The sequence below is a fragment of the Babylonia areolata genome, chromosome 6 (assembly GCF_041734735.1).
Source record: "Babylonia areolata isolate BAREFJ2019XMU chromosome 6, ASM4173473v1, whole genome shotgun sequence".
NCBI lineage: Eukaryota > Metazoa > Mollusca > Gastropoda > Neogastropoda > Buccinidae > Babylonia > Babylonia areolata.
This window is the reverse complement of record NC_134881.1, coordinates 14,963,751-14,985,320: the sequence shown is the minus strand read 5'-3', so window position 1 is coordinate 14,985,320 and position 21,570 is coordinate 14,963,751. Positions and strand designations below refer to the sequence as shown.

Sequence of the window (21,570 nt, the reverse complement as noted above, 5' to 3'; positions counted from 1 at the left end):
AATCAAGAAATAAGAGAATGAATGAGATTTTAAAAAATCAAAGTAAAGAACTGAATGTTCAAAACAGGTCCTAGAGATTAAAAGAGTAGCCAGTAGTTTTGTTTTTATGAGAATAAACAGGTCTGACATATAACTACAGAAAGTGAGAAAATATTTGTAGTACATGTGATCCAGTCATATGATGAGTATGCATTTGTGCATCTGCATGTGTTTTGTCTTCTTTTTGACCTCTGTTCACTGCAGGTGATATTAGATGAGTGTGTGTTCATCTCTTTACATGTATGCAAACATGAGTGGGAATGTCTGTTTATGTGTTTCAGAAATTCAGATGCATCCCAATGTGGAGTACATCACAGTGTAAGCAGGCAACCTTCCGCATGCACAGTATATGAAAGTGAATGATACCACAGGCACCATCTGTGTGATGATAGATTAGGCAACCTTTTTTCTCTCTCTCTCTCTGGATTTGATTTTCTTTCATTGAAAACTTGCTTCATCTGTCAGTAGGTATGTACAAGGATTCTTATAATTCATGCTTTGAATCTCACAGTTTCAGACTTTTATTTCATAACAAAATCTCTGCTGTTTCTTTTGTCAAATTACAAAACAGTTGTTAATCAAAGTAATCTCATCATATTATGAAACAGTTAAGAAAAAAATGTAATCTCAGAAAGAAAAGTAATCTCAGAAAATGGTCACCACCTTGAACTGACAAGTCTCTGAACTAAGTGTTGGGTGCATGCGGATTAGCTGGTATCTTATTTGTTGCTTCTTTGATGTTGTACTTTATTCCAGTTTTTTTAATTCCTTTTTTTTTTTTGTAGCATCATTTTCTTGTGTATACTTTCTTAAACAGTGTTGTATCTTGTTAATCAGAATAAATCAAACGTTACACTTTGTTGTTGGGAGTTCATGTCACAAAGAGGGGTTAAGAAATGTGCACAAAATGACTAGATCTTTGATTTGTAAATAATACAAAGCATTATCAACATTATTTTGGGGGAGTATGCTTTTGTAAACATTTATATATATACAGAATGATCATTTGTTTTATTAAAAAAAACATAATAAGCAATATATTTGAAATACATGTATTTTTTTTTAGCACCTGTACTAAAATGCAAAAGACGTGCTACAGATTTTAAAATATTTTTTGATTTATATGCAGGATATACATATCAACAAATAATTGAAAATATGTAAGAGAGTGCATGTGAACAGTAATGAAAGTAAGAGAAAACTAAAACAAGCAAAAAAAACCAGCAACAAAAAACGAAAACAAAAACCAAAAAACCCACAGTCATGTTTTCTGTTTAGAACCATTTTCACAACTTTTTCTTACATTCCAGCTTTGATTCAGGTGAAGTGCATGATAGACTACAGTGCCTCTGATTCTTTTTCTCAGCTCTATACGTACCTGCTCCTTGTATTTAGCTGTTCGTACTTTGTTTTATATTGTGTCAGTGTAGCTTTACATGTCAGAATAGGTCAGGGTTATAATGTTTTTGGTGTTTGTTTTTTTGTGTGTTTTTTTAATCCCTTTGCAATTGTGCTCTGCTTTTGTGAAAAGCTGTCAAAATACAGAAAACAAATGAACTACAATGACTGATGAGAACACTTTCTGGCTGTTAATATCTCCTTACATTATTTTATGTACATGTTAATCTGATTTTGTTTTGAAAGTATATAAAAATAAAGAAATACCCTCCCTCCCCCACCTCCCCAATACTGAAGAGACTCAATTTGAAAGTAAATACATTAAAATGGAATTAAATCCAAAGGGAACAATGCAAGGAAAGGTCACCAAATGTCTTTCAAACTTTGAATCAGAGGTAAATATTTCAGACAGTTTGGGCTGGCTTTATCAGAATTTTCAGAACAGGTTTATAATAATTATTTTGTATCCCATCCTGTTGTACACTGGAAACCACAGCTGTCCATTTGTAATGTTTCTATGCAAGAGTTGCAATAAAGTTCTCTTCACCCAAAACATCTTTGTGCCTGTGTCTGTGTGATGAGTATGAAATTGGGTTTGCAACGAAGAATAATGATTATACCAGCTGCCGTGGTGAAGTGGTTAGCATTGCGAACTGACGGCTGCGAGGACTCTGGTTCGAATCCCAGTGGAGGTGGGATTTTCCACCTGCGGCCGGCTCATACCCAGATTTAAATGTGCTGTGGGCTAAAATAGGGAGACAAGGACCATGCAGTTGAGTATCAGCCACTTATTAGATACGTCCTTGGGTGTGTTGCTCGAAATATTCCTGATCAACACTTTTAAGTGTCTGTATCTCTCGGGCCTGGTTGACACTGGGATATCGTTATGACAGGAAGCACAGCTTTGTCACGTAGTCCCAAGCCAAATGGACCCACATAGCAACATTGTCATCATCACCATCCTCCTCCTCCTCCTCCATGATTTTTTTGAATGTCAAAATTCTGTGGCCTTTCATAACCTGCTGTCATGGTGAGCACAGTCTCAATCCCCCTCCACTTCTGGTGGTGGTCTCCACTCAAGGGGTGACGCTCGCTCAGTATGGCTCTGCAACTAAGCTTTTATTGTTGTCAGTAGGTGGCTTAGTAGGTGTTGTCCCAGTTCATCGAATCATAACATGCACTTCAGAACACCAAAGAAGAGGCTCAGCAGCAGTGCAGGGTATCCTCTGGTGTATGGCCTCCTGGCGACCTAGCATTAATGGTTACCTGTGGACTGCTGGTGCTATAAACAAACCTGGGTTTGGCTGTGCACAGGGGTCTTGGAATGAGGGGCTTGAGAGTAATGCCTCCAGATACGGAGCAGATGATGGAACAGCAAAAAAAAAGAAAGAAAAAAAGAATGATAACAATTGTAAAAGAAAACCTTAATTTTGCTTAGCAAAAGTAAGATTCTGTTTACAAGTTTTGTGTATGATCGATTGTACTCTGCCAGTAAGTCAGCCTTCTTCTGTTTTGAGGGAGAGAGTTGTCCTGGCAAAATTCCACTGTACATGTGTCTGTGTGCCTGACTGAAGCCTAAATGAATGACACCGGAAACAAATGATGAGTGCCAAAGGCAGCTTCGAGTTGGCTCTACCCAGGTAGGCAACCTGTTGTGCAAATGACTCTATAAAGCATTAAGAACTTGGTCTCTGACTCTGGATATGTACTGTTTAAGTATCCATATCAATCAATGTTGAGGTCAAAATGTCTTTTATGTTGGAGATTCATGGGAGACTATCTTCAGAGGGACATAGTGGCGGTCCTTTTTCAGTGAGAATGCTCAGTCTGGGTCTGTAACTAAGTTTCAGTTGCAGTTTCTCATGGAGGCCTCACAATGTTCGGACAAATCCAAATACACTACACCACATTTGCTAGGCAGATGCCTGACCAGCAGCGTAACCGAACGCACTTAGTCAGGTCTTGAGTGCATGCAAAAATATGTGTTTACCAATCAGTGGATTTCTTCGACAGAATTTTGCCAGAGGAAAACTCTCTCCTTGCCATGGGTTCTTTTTTCAGTGCGCTTAGTGCGTGCTACACATGGGACCTCGGTTTATCGTCTCATCCGAATGACGAGACTCTCAGTCCGATTTTGCAGTCAGACTTGGGAGAAAGGGCGAAAGCGGAATTCGAACCCAGACCCACACGGACTCTGTATTGGCATCTGAGCGTCTTAACCATTCTGGAACCTTCCTCCATGTAACTAAGCAAATGTTATCGTTATTTGAGGGCATAGTAGGAAGGGTCTGCAGTGTGCTGAATCGGAACAGGCTCTTCTTAACACCACTGAAGTGACTCAGAATACACGGGACAGGTTTTCCACTGGTGTGTTGCCTCTTGTCGACCTAACATCGATGATTCACTGTGCATATCACTGGAACTAGAGCAGATGAATCTGAATATGTCTGTGTATGGGGAAATCAGCACCCCAAAAAAGCAACACCAAACAAACAAAAACTCACAGCAAATAGTACAACCAGTGGCATCTGCCTTGACACAAACCACTTGCTTGTGCTGCAGAACAAGACAAAGGCCTTTAACGTGCAGTGTACGTGCCAAGGGGGAGGGGGGGGGGGGAGTTATATGGTGGGTGTGTCACTTTTTCTATTCACACCATTTTCTGTCACCAAGATCAGTGGGTCAACGTATTTCACTGACTGTGTGTGTGTGTGTGCTTTTTGCAAGAGCACATGTCCATGTTACTAGCATAAACATCTATTGCCGCAATTCTTATAACTGTAAAAACAATGTACTACAGCAATAATAACAATAACAACAGGAGTTTTATTTTAAAATATGTTAAAAAGGAAATACCAATACACGCATATTATTTCTATAAAAACAACAACAATAACAATATATATCGTCATTCTTGAAAAATTAGTATTCACAGAAAACAGCTTTTTTTTTTCTTTTTTTTTGTGTGGGCCCGGGGGGCAGGGGGGATATACAACCTATTTTCCCATACATTTTCTTTTCTGGTCTTCCAAACTTTTTTTTGTAAAGGAATATTTCAGAAATAACATTTTCAGTTACATGATTTTGAAGCTTGTAGCAATAAGTCCTGCTAATGTTTTTTAGGTTTTTGGTAAATAAGGGATGTCCAAGATGTGCAAGCTTTTAGTTTGATTCAACCTTCATTGGGGACTGCGTCCACCAGTTCAGCTGATCTGTGGGATGAACACCTCAGTGAAGTGTGTCGTTCTGCTGTTTACATGACACTTTGCATCGTAACACATTGTTACAAGACATACACGCACACCATGAATGTTCATCCTGTCTCTAAAATCAAAGGGTAGGTTGAATTATTTTGTGTTCACAAGAACTTAGTATTAACTGACCTGCGAACGCGCAGTTCGAATACTGAGCTGTGATGCACAAATTTACAAATCTATATGAATGTATTATAAAAACTCGAAAAGCTAATATTAATATCTAACCAGTGTCCTCCCACTCCCCCCCCACAAAAATCAAGTTGGATGCGCCGTTGTTCTTTCAAGATCTTCTGCAGCAGAAGGTGGTGGCCCAATTCTGACGATGGTGATGACGGCTGGACAGAGAGACGTATCGGATGACTTCAGCCAGCGGGAACAGTCCCGGCACTGGATGGGCAGGGAGCATGCGGACAGGACATCTCGGTGAAGAAAGTCTCGGAAGTCGCTCATTCTTCCAGCGTAAATGAAGACGTTCACTGCCGTGTTGAGACACATGAAGATGCGTGAGGTGGCACTGGACAGACAAATGGAAGGGGAGAAAACGTGAGGTGCGTTGTCTGACTAGTTACAATAGGAGACATATAACCGAGGTTCGTGTTAACCCACCCAACCCCCTTTTTTGGAAGTGTTTGTGTCAGGAGACTGCAGCTAGACTGGGACATGTGTGCTTTTTTTTTTTTTTTTTTTTTTTTTTTGCCTATGCGGATGTGTGTTTATAAATGTTAAACGGGGGACAGTGTCTGGTAGGAACACCACCACCAACAACAACAACAAAAAGCCAACAAAAAACGATGTACTCACAACCGGAACACACAAAAGAACTGTCTCGGCCTCTCTAACCTCGCCCTAGTGGGATGGTTGTCCCCATCGGTCATTTCACCTGGGATAGGTGTCGACGTAAAACATCGGAATGTATCTTGCAACTAAATCTGCTCCTCTTCCACCTTCCCCCCTCCTCTCTCTCTCTCTGTGTGTGTGTGTCTGTAAAACATCCAAATGTATCTTACAACTAAAATAATTTATTTATTTATTTATTCATCATTTCAATGATGTTTGCATTTATTTGTTGATGCATCTTTTTTTTCCTCCTCAAGGCCTGACTAAACGCGTTGGATTACACTGCTGGACAGGCATCTGCTTAGCATAAGTGGTGTAGCGTATATGGATTTGTCCGAACGCAGTGACGCCTCTTAGTTGAGTAACTGAACTAAACTGAACTCTCTCTCTTTCTCAGTGTGTGTGTGCGTGCGTGCGTGCGTGTGTGTGTGTGTGTGTGCGTTTGATGGACAGGCCGAAGAAAATCTTTTGCACAGACGTTTGTATATACAGTCATATAGACGTTTAGATATACACATATGGCAAGTGATCTCTACCTGAGATATTCGTGGTCGGTTTTTGGTTGTCTCTTCACAATTACCAGGAAGAAGTAAACTATCATGGGAACGTAGCTCAGGGCAAAGCAGCCAATCAGAAGCGTGATAATGACGAATGACTTGTGTTGTCGCTGGCTGATAGTGGCACGTGATTGTTGGCTTCCAATGTCATTGGTGCAGAAAGATTCTGACGTAACACGCTTGTTCTGCAAACATACATAAGATTCAACAACAAAAGATACTTATTATGTGCTGAAATCATGTTAGAATGAGAGAAAAAGTGCCGGTCTGCACAGCATTCAAGGTCAATCAACGAATACAAAATTCAGAGAATAACGTGACCTGTAAAACAACGATCGTCTGTTAGATCCATGACGTCATGTTAGAATGAGAGAAAAGTGCGGGTCTGCACAGCATTCAAGGTCAATCAACGAATAAAAAATTCAGAGAATAATCTGACCTGTAAAACAACGATCGCCTGTCAGATCTGTGAACAAAACCCAACAATTTATAACTACCGAAGAGAAAAAAAAATCAAAACAAAAAAAACCCAGTGAAAACACAGCAGGTGAGACCAGTCGATGCAAAGCTGCTTCATCACACCTGTTTTTCGGCTGGCAGTGTGGTGATAAAACAGTGTGTGTGTGTGTGTGTGTGTGTGTGTGTGTGTGTGTGTGTGTGTGTGTTGTTGTTGTTCTTCTTCTTCTTCTTCTTGTTGTTGTTGTTGTTGTATTGATTGTATCTTGTTACTCCTTTTAGTCACAACAGATTTCCCTGTGTGAAATTCGGGTTGTTCTCCTAAAGGAGGGCGCGTCGCGTAGCTACATTGACAGCACCACCTTTTGTTTCCTTCTTTTTTCTGCCTGCAGTTTCATTTGTTTTCATATTGTGTGTGTGTGTGTGTGTGTGTGTGTGTGTGTGTGTGTGTGTGCACATCAGTGTGTGCGTATGTGTGTGTTTGCCCCTAATTTATTATGCATGCGCGCGTGTGAGTGTGTGTCAGATAGACGGTAGACATTAAAAAAAAAAAAAATTTTTTAGGCTTTATTATTGTCTGATCATGTCTTCTTTTCGTTCATGCTTTTGATAAACACGACCTCTACACTTTTCAACTGTCCCAGGACTTTTTCATTCACTTGGATACATGCACCACCCTGGAACCTGATAGTGCGCCGTTAATGATTCCTGTTGGATTATTAACAGCATCTCCTCCCTCCCACTGGCCGTTCTCAACACAACACCCCGTTACACACACTCACACACGCGCACTCACAACACACACACACACACGCACGCACGCACACACACACACACACACACACACACACACACACTCCTGATTCTGTAAAAGCTTCACAACATTCCACGGCAGACATATGTAGAATAAATATGCTCACAGCAATCCCTACTTTTTTTTTCTACTTCAGAGCGACCGTACCACTCCATTGGTTTAGACGACTTCTGGAAACAGGGATCTATCTATTTCTCTTTCTATTCACCTGTCTATCTATATCTGTCCGTCTTTCTATTGCTTGCATCTTTTCTTGTTATTATATTATTATTTTTTTTGTTCTTTTTGTCTTTGCCCTGACGGTAAGATGTATGTATGTATATATATATATATATATATATATATATATATATATATATATATATATATATATATATATATATATATATAAGCATGCTATGCAATTCCCACAATAAAGATAACAATTCGATTCACCTTAATTCAGTTAAATTCAGGACTGGATGAGGGGTAGCGACCCCTCCTGTTTCTTAATTAAAAAAAAAAAAAAAAAAAAGCAACAAAAAACGCCAACGAAAATGCAGTCTGGACCCTGCTGTTCATGGCGGACATTGGATGTGAAAAACACTCCAGTGCTCATCGATTATCATCAGAAAAAGGGAAAAAAAAAAGTTTTCCCTCCCTCTCTCTTTCTCAGTCTCTCTCTCTTGCAACGGCGATGTTGAAATCAGTCCGTCAGGGGCCCTTCACAGATGTCTGTTACCTGTGTGCTCCATGACACGTGCATCTCGGTTGCTGTCTCCGTTCTCTGCAGTGTGTGCTCCACCATAATTATTATATTTCAGTGTCGTTTGGTGAGGCATTGTGGACAGATCGGAGTGGTGTCAGTGGAACCGGAGTGGAGAGAAGTAAGCTTATAGTGAAAACCCTAGTCGCGAAAGACTGCTGTGCGTGAAATTCGGGCTTCTGTACGGTAGGCAGTGTAGTGTTGGTGTACTGAAGGTGTGGCGTTGTGCAATGCAGTGTTGGGCAGTGTAGTGCAATGTAGTGCAGTACAGTGCAGTGTATGTTAGATTTAGAGGAGAACAGTGCAAGGCTGTATAACAGAGTGCAATGCAGTGTTGTGTATAAGGCTACAGTGCACCATAGTGTAGTGTAGCGAAGTGTAGTGTCGAATAGTTTGCCTACACTGTGGTACTTTTTTTTGTTCTGTAAGACTTTGTCACAAAAGATTTCTTTGTGTGAAATTTGTACTCTTCCATGCCGATCGTTACAAATTGAACGGGCGACATCCAATACAGTTTGCTAGACTGATAATTCTATTGAAAGTCCAGGCTTTCAACGATATACTGTAATTGATAGTGTTCCATTTTGCAGCATGTGTGACTCACAATAATTTATAGAAAGACACATATGTGCCGCCACTGAATCTAAAAGTGTGTGTGTGTGTGTGTGAGAGAGAGAGAGAGAGAGAGTGTGTGTGTGTGTGTGTGTGTGTATGTGCGCGCGCGCGATCGCACCGACTCAGGCTTTTCCGAAATTACGTCAGCCGATGATGCGGCAATAAACGTCATGACTGCTGCACAGTTGTTTTGATCCGGGATCTAAAGCCGAAGTTCAAAAGTTTCATCAGCATTACGGACGTGGAATATTTTTTGTTCAAACACAAAATTAATGCGGCTTTTTGTCTCTTATTAATTTTGAACACTCACATCGGCGTTGACTCTGCTCGTCACTCGCCACTCGCCATTATTGACTTCGTTTGGGGTACATGACAAAATATGAATTTTCCAATGCTTCTTCTTCTTCTTCTTTAATTAAAAAAAAAAAATATTATAAAGAAATTTATATTTTACTTAATTCTGAATCTTTTGATACCACATACATGTTCAAGATAATTCTTGTTCTAAAGTTACATGCAGGCAAAATGCTTAGGTTGGTTGATTTATTTTTTTATAATTTTTTTATTAGCCGATTGATCAATTTAACATTTATTTGCTCATTTATCATCATTGTTGTCTTTTTTTAAAATCTATTTTATTTTATTTCTTTATTTATTTTATTATTACTATTACTATTCACTTATTTATTTATTTATTTATTAAAAAAAAATATTATTTTTGTACGCTTATAGTTGACTTCATCAAGTTTTTGCGCCTAATACATATTATTATTATTAGTAGTAGTTCTCTTTTTATGTATTTATCTATTATTTATTTACTTTTTTTTTCTCAAGGCCTGACTAAGCGCGTTGGGTTACGCTGTTGGTCAGGCATCTACTTGGCAGATGTGGTGTTGCGTATATGGATTTGTCCGAACGCAGTGACGCCTCCTTGAGCTACTAAAACTGAAACTCAGTTTATTCTTTTGGGGCACCCCAAAGAAGAAGAAAATAGAGATAGATCAATTCTGATTTTTGTGTGTTGACGCGTGATTTTTAAGCTTTCAGAAAGTACACGATGTCAAAAATGATAAATTCCGTCTTTAGCCCCCCGTTTTTTTTTTTGTTGTTTTTTTTTTTCATTTACGCTGCCATGTAAGCAACCATACTCTGTTTTCGGGGGTGTGCATGCTGGGTATGTTCTTGTTTCCACAACCCACCGAACGCTGACATGGATTACATGATCTTTAACGTGCGTATTTGATCTTCTGCGTACATACACACATGAATAGGATTCAGACACTAGCATGTCTGCACATATGCTGACCTGTGAAATTGGAAAAAATCTCCACCCTTTACCCTCCAGGTGCCGTTCGTCACCGAGATTCGAACTCAAGACCCTCAGATTGAAGGTCCAACGCTTTAACCACTCGGCCATTGTGCACCTCCTTACCAGCTTCCTGGCGTGGCAGATCATGTGGAGATAGAAGACCAGCATGAGCGTGAAGGGCAGGGCGAACTGGAACACCGTCAGCAGACCCAGTTCCCGTGCCGTATAGATGGCCTCGTAGCGACACACCCTGCAGTACGCCCCTGTCGACACGGCGTCTGCGACACAACATCACCGCTGTCAGGATAACAGTACTAAACGCTTCATGTAATGTATTTCCTCTGTGTGTGTGTGTGTGTGTGTGTGTGTGTGTGTGTGTGTGTGTGTGTGTGTGTGTGTTTCTTCTTCTTCTTCTTTTCTTTTCTCCTTATATTGAATTGCTGATTGTTTATTCGCGTTTGTGCATGTGGGCCCTGCAGGTTTTCTTTTCCTAGGGTTCCATTGTGTGTGCCCCCCCCCCCCCCCCCCCGACCCTTTTTTTTTTTTCTCCCTCTCTCTCTCTTCTTCCTCGTGCGATTGCACATCTCGAGGATGTGGGCCTGTTTTTCCCTTGTGTTTTCATGTACCCAAATAGGGTTTCTCGGATTACAAATGATTTTGAACCTTTGAACCTTTCGTGATATTAGAATGACTCATCGGTGCATTGATGTTTGTGTTTATCTCATTAAGCCTGTCCGTCACGCGACCTTAATTTTTTTTTTTTTTTTTTTTTTTAAATTTTACGTCGCCTGCCATATCACGGTTGTTAGGTACAATAAAAAGAGATCTCTATCATCGTTCAAAATCTGAAATGTTAGAAGAAAAAAAAAGTCACAAGAGATAAACAATTAAGAAAATAGTGTGTTGGGAATGCTTGTTGCAGTTCATAGATCTGTTTACAATCAGTAGGACGATTTTAGGCCATTTTAAAACAAAAAACACATAGAAACAACAGACACGCAAACAAACAACCATCTACCCCCTGTATACGTACCTCCACCCAACCCCTCCAGCCCCCGCAAGAAAGAAAACAAGAAGAGAAAGGCCACCATCTCCACCACCGCCACAACTTACAACCAACAGTCACCACCACTAACGTTTTGAAAACAGTGTCAAAGGTAGGAAACATGTCCTCAAAATTGCCACTCACACTGGACTCAGAATTTTCGTTGTGCAATACTTTTACATTCATCGGGGTTAAAAACTCTAAGATTCGGTTGCTGTTTTTTTTTTTCTTCTTCTTTTGGATGTCAGCTTGACATTAGCATCAATGTTCCTTTATTTGTATTTGTATTTCTTTTTATCACAACAGATTTCTCTGTGTGAAATTCGGGATGCTCTCCCCAGGGAGAGCGCGTCGCTACACTACAGCGCCACCCATTTTTTTGTATTTTTTCCTGCGTGCAGGTGTTTTTTTTTTAATTTGTTTTTCCTATCGAAGTGGATTTTTCTACAGAATTTTGCCGGGAACAACCTTTTGTTGCCGTGGGTTATTTTACGTGCACTAAGTGCATGCTGCACAAGGGACCTCGGTTTGTCGTCTCATCCAAATGACTAGCGTTCAGACCACCACTCAAGGTCTAGTAGAGGGGGAGAAAATGTCGGCGGCTGAGCCGTGATTCGAACCAGCGCGCTCAGATTCTCTCGCTTCCTAGGCGGACGCGTTACCTCTAGGCCATCACTCCACATAATGATATACCTCCTACCTGATGATAATATTCTGATGTCCTGGTAGTGAAGCACAATTAGGACAGAGCAGTGTGGCAGCCACACGATGCAACACAGGTACATTGCAGAACAATGCACAGTAAACTACTGCAGTTTCGGAAGCCCCTAAAATATCATATCATAATCATACTGTACGCTTCCTTTCATGATAATAATATATCCGTACGTCAGCCAGACCCGAGGAGAGGCCGTGTAAAAACACATTTGGCGTTGTTTTGGAAATCTGAACATTTTCAACTAAACGTAAGTGAAGTGGATGACGTCTGATTGTGTGGTCACTGTCTTCCCATTTGACCCTGTGGATCACTCAACTGCCGGCAGGAGCTGGGCAAAGCCAGGTCACACATGACATGCCTCTGATTGGCATCTGTCCTCACCACCTATCTTCTTCTTCTTCTTCTGCGTTCACTCGTATGCACACGAGTGGGCTTTTACGTGTATGACCGTTTTTACCCCGCCATGTAGGCAGCCATACTCCGTTTTCGGGTGTGTGCATGCTGGGTATGTTCTTGTTTCCATAACCCACCGAACGCTGACATGGATTACAGGATCTTTAACGTGCGTATTTGATCTTCTGCTTGCATATACACACGAAGGGGGTTCAGGCACTAGCAGGTCTGCACATATGTTGACCTGGGAGATCGTAAAAATCTCCACCCTTTACCCACCAGGCGCCGTCACCGTGATTCGACCCCGGGACCCTCAGATTGAAAGTCCAACGCTTTAACCACTCGGCTAATGCGCCCGTCTCTCACCACCTATCACAGCGTCTGTCTGTGATGCCAACCGCTTGGTTACGGCGGCTGGTACTGAGGTGTTAAACTGCTTAACTGCTTCTTGGAATAAAAGTTATGATTGCTTCCAAACTTTCTCATTCTCTTTCACACACACACACACACACACACACACACAGATGGAGAGAGCGAGAGAAAGAGAGAGAGAGAGAGAGAGAGAGAGAGAGAGAGAGAGAGAGAGAGAGAGAGATGTTTATTCAGATTTAGGCCAAAGCCCCTAACTGAAGGGAAAATTATATACAAAACACACAACCAAATTTTGTTTGGATATATATATATATATATATATATATATAGAGAGAGAGAGAGAGAGAGAGAGAGAGAGAGAGAGAGAGCACTTACAAGGGATCTGCACGGCGTAGACGATGATGCAAGCCACGTGTGACGTCACCCAGATCATCACCACGGTGGCGATGCAGTAGCGGAAAGTGACGTAGTGATTGTAGCGGAGGGCGTGCTTGCTGCCAATGTATCGGGTGACGGTGATGGCCACCAGGGTGTAGGCCGAGCAGATCTCCAGAGCCAGCACCTCCAGCAACAGCACCCGACATGCTGACCAGTCCCCTGTGAACAGAACATAAGCTGCCGCGGTTTTCTACTGCTAGTTTCAATTTCAGTTTCAGTAGCTCAAGGAGGCGTCACTGCGTTCGGACAAATCTATATACGCTACACCACATCTGCCAAGCAGATGCCTGACCAGCAGCGTAACCCAACGCGCTTAGTCAGGCCTTGAGGAAAAAAAAAAAAAAAAATGTAGTAGTAATAATAATAATAATAATAAAATTAATAACAATAATAAATAAATAAATAAGATAACAATGATGATAAATAAGCAAATAGATGTAAAACATGAAGACACACATTCACATATACACCCACACATGCATAACATATGCACCGAACATGCAGTTTCACAGATATGAAAGCACAGTCAAATACATATAAACGTACATGAGCTCCAACACACACACACACACCACACACATTACCCTGCACCTCCTCTACTGCTAATCAGGTGTATATATATTTTTGTATTTTGTATTTCTTTTTTTATCACAACAGATTTCTCTGTGTCAAAAATTGGGCTGCTCTCCCCAAGGGAGAGCGCGTCGCTATACTTAAGCGCCACCCATTTTTTGTGGTTTTTTTTTTTTTGTTTTTTTTTCCTGCATGCAGTTTTATTTGTTTTTTTCCTATCGAAGTGGATTTTTCTACAGAATTTTGCCAGGAACAAACACTTTTGTTGCCGTGGGTTCTTTTACGTGCGCTAAGTGCATGCTGCACACGGGACCTCGGTTTATCGTCTCATCCGAATGACTAGCGTCCAGACCACCACTCAAGGTCTAGTGGAGAGGGAGAAAATATCGGCGGCTGAGCCGTGATTCGAACCAGCGCACTCAGATTCTCTCGTTTCCTAGGCGGACGCGTTACCTCTAGGCCATCTCTCTCTCTCTCTCTCTCTCTCTCTATATATATATATATATAAAGGTTATGGTTTTGAAACGGGGGAAATCATCACACTCACAGTCACAGCTTAAAAGAAAAAGAAAAAAAGAAAGAAAAGTTTTGATTTTTAGAAAGGGGAAAAAAATTCATCAGTAGCCTACTCTGGGCTAAAACCAAAGCTGTGCAATCGGGCGTAGGCTACACTCCCAGTGTCATCTCTACATGTGATACAAGAACATTAATTCGATGCATTCGACCTAACACACACACACACACACACACACACACACACACACAAGTTTCAAGTTTTAATTATCCTTTCACTTCTGTTGAGTATGGAGGATTACTGCAAAATAATCTTTTCGTGCCCAGAACAAACATTTCCAAATACACAACAATGTCACATAAAAGTTGAGAAAACACAAATGTCTTTTAACTCCAAAAGTATAACTAGGCAACATTTGCAAATCTAATCATCTTACTTACAGCTAAAATGACTTTTTTGCCTCCTTTCAGCATATTACAAAAATTAAAAACCGATTTTGGAGACAAATATTTTTTAGGAACATATCTGTTTCGTAACTGATCATAATTGGGACATTCCATTATAAAATGAAACTCATCACCAATCACAGACATGTTACAAACCTTACAAAGGCGTAACTCTCGTGGTATGCCTTTGCGTCTCGCTGTTTCTATTTCCAGCTTATGATTACTATATATATATATGTGTGTGTGTGTGTGTGTGTTGCTGCGAAATGGCCACATCATCTTCACACGGGGCAAGTTGACTTCACTCCATCAAAGTGCCACACAGATCGGCCCCACGTCAACCGTAGTACGTGGTGGTGCTCGGCACCAAGCTAGGTCAGCGGGTGTTTGGAGGCACGAAGACTCCAACAACGCCACTGCATATACATGTGACGAAACATGTGTGAAGGCATACATTCTCTGACGTCACTTTCTCACGCCATTCTTGTCTCGTGTGAAGATTTTGCAGTCTGTTATAGAAAAATTAGGCCTCAGTAAACTGATGAACGAAAACTGCATTGTAGTGATCCCCCCCCCCCCCCCCCCCCCCCCACCTTCGTACCCACATCTCTGTCTGTCTGTCTCTCAAGTGATAAACAAATTTATAAGCGCGGTCAGGCTGTCAGTAGCCTACAGTTAACTAAATACCAATCATTTGTTCAGTCCTTTTCTGTCCAGAGACTGACGTAGCCTACAGTTAACTAAATACCAATCATTTGTTCAGTTCTTTTCTGTCCAGAGACTGACGTAGCCTACAGTTAACTAAATACCAATCATTTGTTCAGTCCTTTTCTGTCCAAAGACTGACGTAGCCTACAGTTAACTAAATACCAATCATTTGTTCAGTCCTTTTCTGTCCAAAGACTGACGTAGCCTACAGTTAACTAAATACCAATCATTTGTTCAGTCCTTTTCTGTCCAAAGACTGACGTAGCCTACAGTTAACTAAATACCAATCATTTGTTCAGTCCTTTTCTATTCCAAAGACTGACCGAACACGTCCTTGACCCCCTGCGAGTTGACCCCAGCCACGTTGTACAGAAAGTAAATGGGCCCGAAGAGCAGGTCGGATATCCCGAGACTGCAGATGAAGACATTGGAAGGCAGCCACAGACAGCGGTGGCGGTACAGAGTCCGCAGCACCAGAGCGTTGCCGGTGACGTTGACGACCATGACCAGCGCCAGGGAGCCCAGGTAGTAGATGAGGAACACAGGGTCCAGACTCTCCAGTCTGCTGCGCGGGTCAGGGCTGCACGCGGGGCTGGCGGGGGTGGAGAGGGGGGTGAAGGGGAGGGAGGACTGGAGGGTGGACAGGATGCTGGGGGTGGTGTTAGTGGGGTAGGGGGTGTTAGGTGTGGTGGTGGTGGTGGTGGTGGTAGTGACTGTGGCACAACAGGTTGTCTGCGTAGAGGTGTTCTGAGCCTCTGAAGATGATGTCAACGTCATTGTAATGTGTGTCCTGAAAAAATGGACGAGAACTCTTCACCCGAAATTAATTACCTTGGCACTGCTGTTCATTCTCTTTCAAATGGATCTGGGGTTGTCGTACATCTGGTTAAAAGACAGTGTGCAATAGACAATAAAATAAAAAGAATGAAACCAAGCATTCGTGAACTCTTCCCCCGGAATTTTGAAACATGACAGTTTCTACATGTGGACCACACAGAAATTATTCACACCACATTTCATCTTCAGCAAACAACAACACGTCCCCGTTGAAAGCCGAGGTTCCGAGGAAGAGATGGACGTGGCGTGGACACACCTTAACTCACTCAGTACGGCCAGTCCTCTCTTCTCCTCTACACAGACCCCTCGGATGTCCAGTGGGTGTCTAAATGACCCAACATTTAGCTTCCGTCGTCAGAACTGTGGTATTCTTTGTCAACATTCACCTCTTCAGTATAAGAGCGTTCCGCTTGTAATATTTTGATGATGGTAATTGGGATGAAGCGCTGTTAACGTCGTCTCTTTCGCCGTTCGTATGGAGAGAGTTAAAAACACCGCAACCAACACCGCCAGTGTCAGGCTCTGTCACGGAATCTTCAGGGGAAGAGAGAACAAGAAAGCACGAAGACCACTTGGTAAAGTGGAGTGATGGCCCAGAGGTAACGCGTCCGCATAGGAAGCGAGAGAATCTGAGCGCGCTGGTTCGAATCACTGCTCAGCCGCCGATATTTTCTCCCCCTCCACTAGACCTTGAGTGGTGGTCTGGACACTAGTCATTCGGATGAGACGATAAACCGAGGTCCCGTGTGCAGTATGCACTTAGCGCACGTAAAAGAACCCACGGCAACAAAAGGGTTGTTCCTGGCAAAATCCTGTAGAAAAATCCACTTCGATACGAAAAACAAATAAAACTGCACGCAGGAAAAAAAAAAAAGAAAAAAAAAAAAAAAAGGGTAGCGCTGTAGTGTAGCGACGCGCTCTTCCCGGGGAGAGCAGCCCGAATTTGACAGTGACAGAGAAATCTGTTGTGATAAAATGAAATACAAATACAAATAAAGAAACATTGATGCTGATGTCAAGCTGACTGGAGGAGAGTTAGGCTGGCACTGAGCAGTTTACTGGACACGGCGGCACAGGACCGGCGTCTGCAATGGAAGAAGACACCTCCCTTCACCATCACCAACCACCCCCCCACCCCACCACACCACCACTCCCCCAAGTGACGGAAGACTTCATGGCCACAAACCAATCAGGAATGCGCAAAGTGCCTGTCTCCGCTCCCCCAGAGTCAGCTGACACGCATGGCACCAACGTGCTGTGACGCAGACACTCTCAAGAGCTCACGCGCGGTTCCACGTGTTTTGCTCGCGAATATCCGAAGCTGATTCTGTCCATCTGTCCCTCTAGACTTGCTGTCTTGCTGCGCCGGACTGGCTGTGTTAAAGAAACGAGAGAGACAGAGACAGAGAGAGACACAGAGAGAGAGAGAGACACACACACACACACACACACACAGACACACACAGACAGAGATAGAGAGACAGAGACAGATAGAGACACACAGAGACACAGAGAGAGAGACACACACACAGACAGACAGAGAGAGAGAGACACACACACACAGACACACACACAGACAGACAGACAGACAGAGAGAGACACACAGAGACAGACAGAGAGAGAGACAGACTGAGAGAGACACACAGACAGAGAGAGACACACAGACAGACAGAGAGAGAGACAGACAGAGAGAGAGACACAGACAGAGAGAGACACACAGACAGAGACACACCGAGACACACAGAGACAGACAGAGAGAGACACAAAGAGAGAGACACAGACAGAGAGAGACACACAGAGACAGACAGAGAGAGACACAAAGAGAGAGAGAGACAGAGACACAGACAGAGAGAGACACAAAGAGAGAGACACAGACAGAGAGAGACACACAGAGACAGACAGAGAGAGACACAAAGAGAGAGAGAGACAGACAGACAGAGAGAGACACACAGAGACACATAGAGACACACAGAGAGACACACAGAGACAGACAGAGAGACACACAAAGAGAGAGAGACACAGACAGAGACACACAGAGAGAGACACACAGAGAGACAGACAGAGAGAGACACAAAGAGAGAGAGACACAGACACACAGAGAGAGAGACACAGAGACAGACAGACAGAGAGACAGACAGAGAGAGACACAAAGAGAGAGAGACACAGACAGAGACACACAGAGAGAGACACAGAGACAGACAGAGAGAGAGATACAGACAGAGACAGACAGAGACACACAGAGACAGACACACAGAGACAGACAGAGACAGACAGAGAGAGACACAGACAGAGACACACAGAGACAGACACACAGAGAGATTGAGATTGAGATTGAGATGGTTTATTCATATAGGCCACAGCCCCTTTGAAGGGGGATATACAGTAAAATGCTAAAGTCATACATTCAAAAGTCTTCATGATGTAACATATACATTTCTCCTTTTGAGTGCTTTATACAGAGACAGACACACAGAGACAGACAGAGAGAGAGACACACAGAGACAGACAGAGAGAGACACAAAGAGAGAGAGACAGACAGAGAGAGAAGATGATGTACATGGATGTTGTGATTCTGTTTAAAATAAAAACAGGTCTCTGTTTGTGCACTTGTTTGCTTTGTTAGTTTTTGTTGTTGTTTTGTGATTTTGATTTTCATTGCTTTTGTTTTTGTGGCCGGGATAGAGTAGCGGTGTGTGTGTGTGTGTGTGTGTGTGTGTGTGTGTGTGTGTGTTATCAACTCAGTTAACATTTAATATGCTCAGTTAATATTTATTCAAATGGTTGCGAAAATGTCAGTACAACAAAAAGTTAATCTGACAATAAATGGTTTCAGTGTGTTTTATTTTACTCATATATACCGTTTATTTGTTGGATGTTTTTATCTGTATATATTGTTGTGCAATATCCGATTGTCTTCACGTGTGTATATGTGTGTGTGGGTGGAAAGGGAAAAAAACAAAAACAAAAAAAACAAACAAAATAAAACAAGAGAGGCAAGGCCTTCAAGACTCACTTGTGATACACTTTAAAAAAAAGATAAAAAAAAGAGAGTATAATTTCAAAATGTAGAAGACAGAAAAGACGTGAAATATGTCTGGGTGTGATTTCCTTTTCGCACGTTTTATACGTGTTCCCGTCTTTTTCCTGAAAGAGCTAAAAAAAACAAATAAGAATTTTTTTTAAATGAAAAAATCGAAGCCTATCGAACGAAGGAAATCCTAGAAAAAAAAGGGGGGGGGGGGGGGGGGGGGGGGGCGGGGTAGGTCTTAAAGCAAACAGAGACATATCAAGCATTCTCCAGGAAAGTCCTAAAAAAAAAGAAAAAAAAAGGGGGGGCAATTGAACAACATTTTTTTCTTCTTTTCTTACTTCTTCTTTCTTTCTTTGCGTTCTAGACTCTCTTCTTCCAAAGATAACGTCGTTTTACCGTGGGGCACATCAATACAATACTATTTACCTGACGGAGAAACGCAAAATAAGCACACACACACACACACACACACACACACACACACACACACACACACACACAAGTAAACGTATTATAGTCTGATCAGAAGCGAAATGAATTGTTTTGTTTAACGACCGAGGTGTTTTTTTTTCTTTTCTGTAAAACTTTGCCCCCCACCCCCCACCCCCCCTCAATCTCCACTGCCACCCCCCCTTCCCAGTCATCTGTTCCTAGCATACTGTGGTAAATGGGGAAAGTACGACGTGCTTCAGTGTGTGTGTGTGTGTGTGTGTGTGTGTGCTGTGCTGTGCTGTGCGTGTGCGTGTGCGTGCATGTTTGCGTGTGTGTGTGTGTGTGTGTGTGTGTGTGTGTGCTGTGCTGTGTGTGTGTGTGTGTGTGTGTGCTGTGCTGTGCTGTGTGTACTGTGTGTGTGTGCGTGTGTGTACTGTGTGTGTGTGTGTGTTGTGTGCGTGTGTATGTGTGTGTGTGCTGTGTGTGTGTGTGTGTGCTCTGTGTGTGTGTGTGTATGTATGCGTGTGTGTGTGTGTGTGTGTGTGTATGTGTGTGTGTGTGTGCTGTGTGTGTGTGCGGGGGTGTGTGTATGTATGTATGTGTGTGTGTGTGTGTGTGTGTGTAATTCACAACAATGTCAATCAAACATGAAGAAGGTGTTTTGCTGTACGCAATGCCATCTGGAATTATTGTAAATTCTCCACTTTGCTCCACCCCCACCCCCACACCCCCACCCGTCCCCCTCCCCACAAACCCACCCTCTTCATCTCCACATGCTTTGGTGTGTTCAGGGGAAAACAAACAAAAACGCCTGCCATTCCTGGAACTGTCTTTGAAAAAGAAAGAAAGAAAGAAATGAAAAAACCTGTTCGAGAACACGAATCGACCGGTTTGCCAACGTTTTCAAAATGCATAAGGATAGTAAACTGAATAGAAAGCTTCCTTTTTCTTTCTTTTTTTTAATTTTTTTTTATTGTCTCGCTAACTTTGAATTGAAAACGATGTGTAAAGCTGTCATGAAAAGTGTGATTTACATATTTCTGCTGACAAGTTACGTTTCACAGGGATGATTTGATTCTCTCTCTCTCTCTCTCTCTCTGTATGTGTGTCTGTGTCTGTCTGTGAGTGTGTGTGTGTGTGTGTGTGTGTGTGTGTGTGTGTGTATGTGTGTGTGTGTGTGTGTGTGTTATCTATGTGTGTGTGTGTGTGTGCGTATGTGTGTGTGTGTGAATCAAAATCAGAATCAGAATAATATTTTTTGTCATGAAAACCGTAAAATAAGGTTTATAGACACAACAATAAAGTGTGTGTGTGTGTGTGTGTGTGTGTGTGTGCGTGTGTTGTTATTGTTGTTGTTGTTGGTCGATTTTGCGTCAGTTCACTAAAAATGATATTTGATACTTGCTTACTGGATTGTTTGATTATGAAACAAAAAAAATTCCTAGCGTTTTTGATTCAAAAATATTTTGAACAGAGTGTTTTAAAAGTACTGGAATATATCGCTTCATAACATCACAGGTGAGGACAGGTTCAGGGGTGATATTAATTTATTTTATTCGCAAGACCATGTGATATTTCTTGTCTTAAAAACATTAGTTCCCATCTACACACAAGGAGTGTTGCTTTTCGTTTTATGTGCACAAGGGTTTTTTGTGTGTTGTTTTTTTGTTTGTTGTTTTTGTTTATCCTTTTTTTTATAATCACATCGGTAATTGTACTTTGTATGGCATTTCGTTAGGGAAACCTTCCTCCTCTCCTTCGTTCATGGGCTGTAATTCCCACGTTCACTGGTAAGTGCACAAGTGGGCATTTACGTGTATGACCGTTTTTATCCTGCCATGTAGGCTGCCATGTCCGTTTTCGGGGGTGTGCATGCTGGGTATGTTTTTGTTTCCATAACCCATCGAACGCTGACATGGATTACAGGATCTTTAATGTGATCTTTAACGTGCGTATTTGATGTTTTGTTTGCGTATACACACGAAGGGTGTTCAGGTACAAGCAGGTCTGTACATATCTTGACCTGAGAGATCGGA

The 21,570-nt window shown here is 42.0% G+C and overlaps 2 protein-coding genes across 4 annotated transcripts in view; one reads left to right on the top strand and one right to left on the bottom strand.

Moving 5' to 3' along the window:
• The window catches only part of LOC143282770 (uncharacterized), a 29,480-nt gene extending 27,490 nt beyond the window's left edge, over nucleotides 1-1,990 (top strand). For all 3 annotated transcript variants that reach the window (XM_076588532.1, XM_076588530.1, XM_076588533.1), the window contains one exon: nucleotides 321-1,990. In XM_076588532.1, coding sequence (XP_076444647.1) covers nucleotides 321-361 — 41 coding nt within the window. In that variant the 3' untranslated portion in view covers nucleotides 362-1,990. The remainder of the gene's footprint in view (nucleotides 1-320) is intronic.
• Nucleotides 1,991-4,949: 2,959 nt separating this feature from the next.
• LOC143283235 (adrenocorticotropic hormone receptor-like) overlaps nucleotides 4,950-21,570 on the bottom strand; it is a 29,931-nt gene continuing 13,310 nt past the window's right edge. Inside the window, exons 3-7 of the mRNA XM_076589409.1 lie at nucleotides 15,558-15,883; nucleotides 12,931-13,152; nucleotides 10,151-10,305; nucleotides 6,068-6,273; nucleotides 4,950-5,208 (exon numbers count right to left, since the gene is read on the bottom strand). Of these exons, the coding sequence (XP_076445524.1) occupies nucleotides 4,950-5,208; nucleotides 6,068-6,273; nucleotides 10,151-10,305; nucleotides 12,931-13,152; nucleotides 15,558-15,883 (1,168 nt within the window). The remainder of the gene's footprint in view (nucleotides 5,209-6,067; nucleotides 6,274-10,150; nucleotides 10,306-12,930; nucleotides 13,153-15,557; nucleotides 15,884-21,570) is intronic.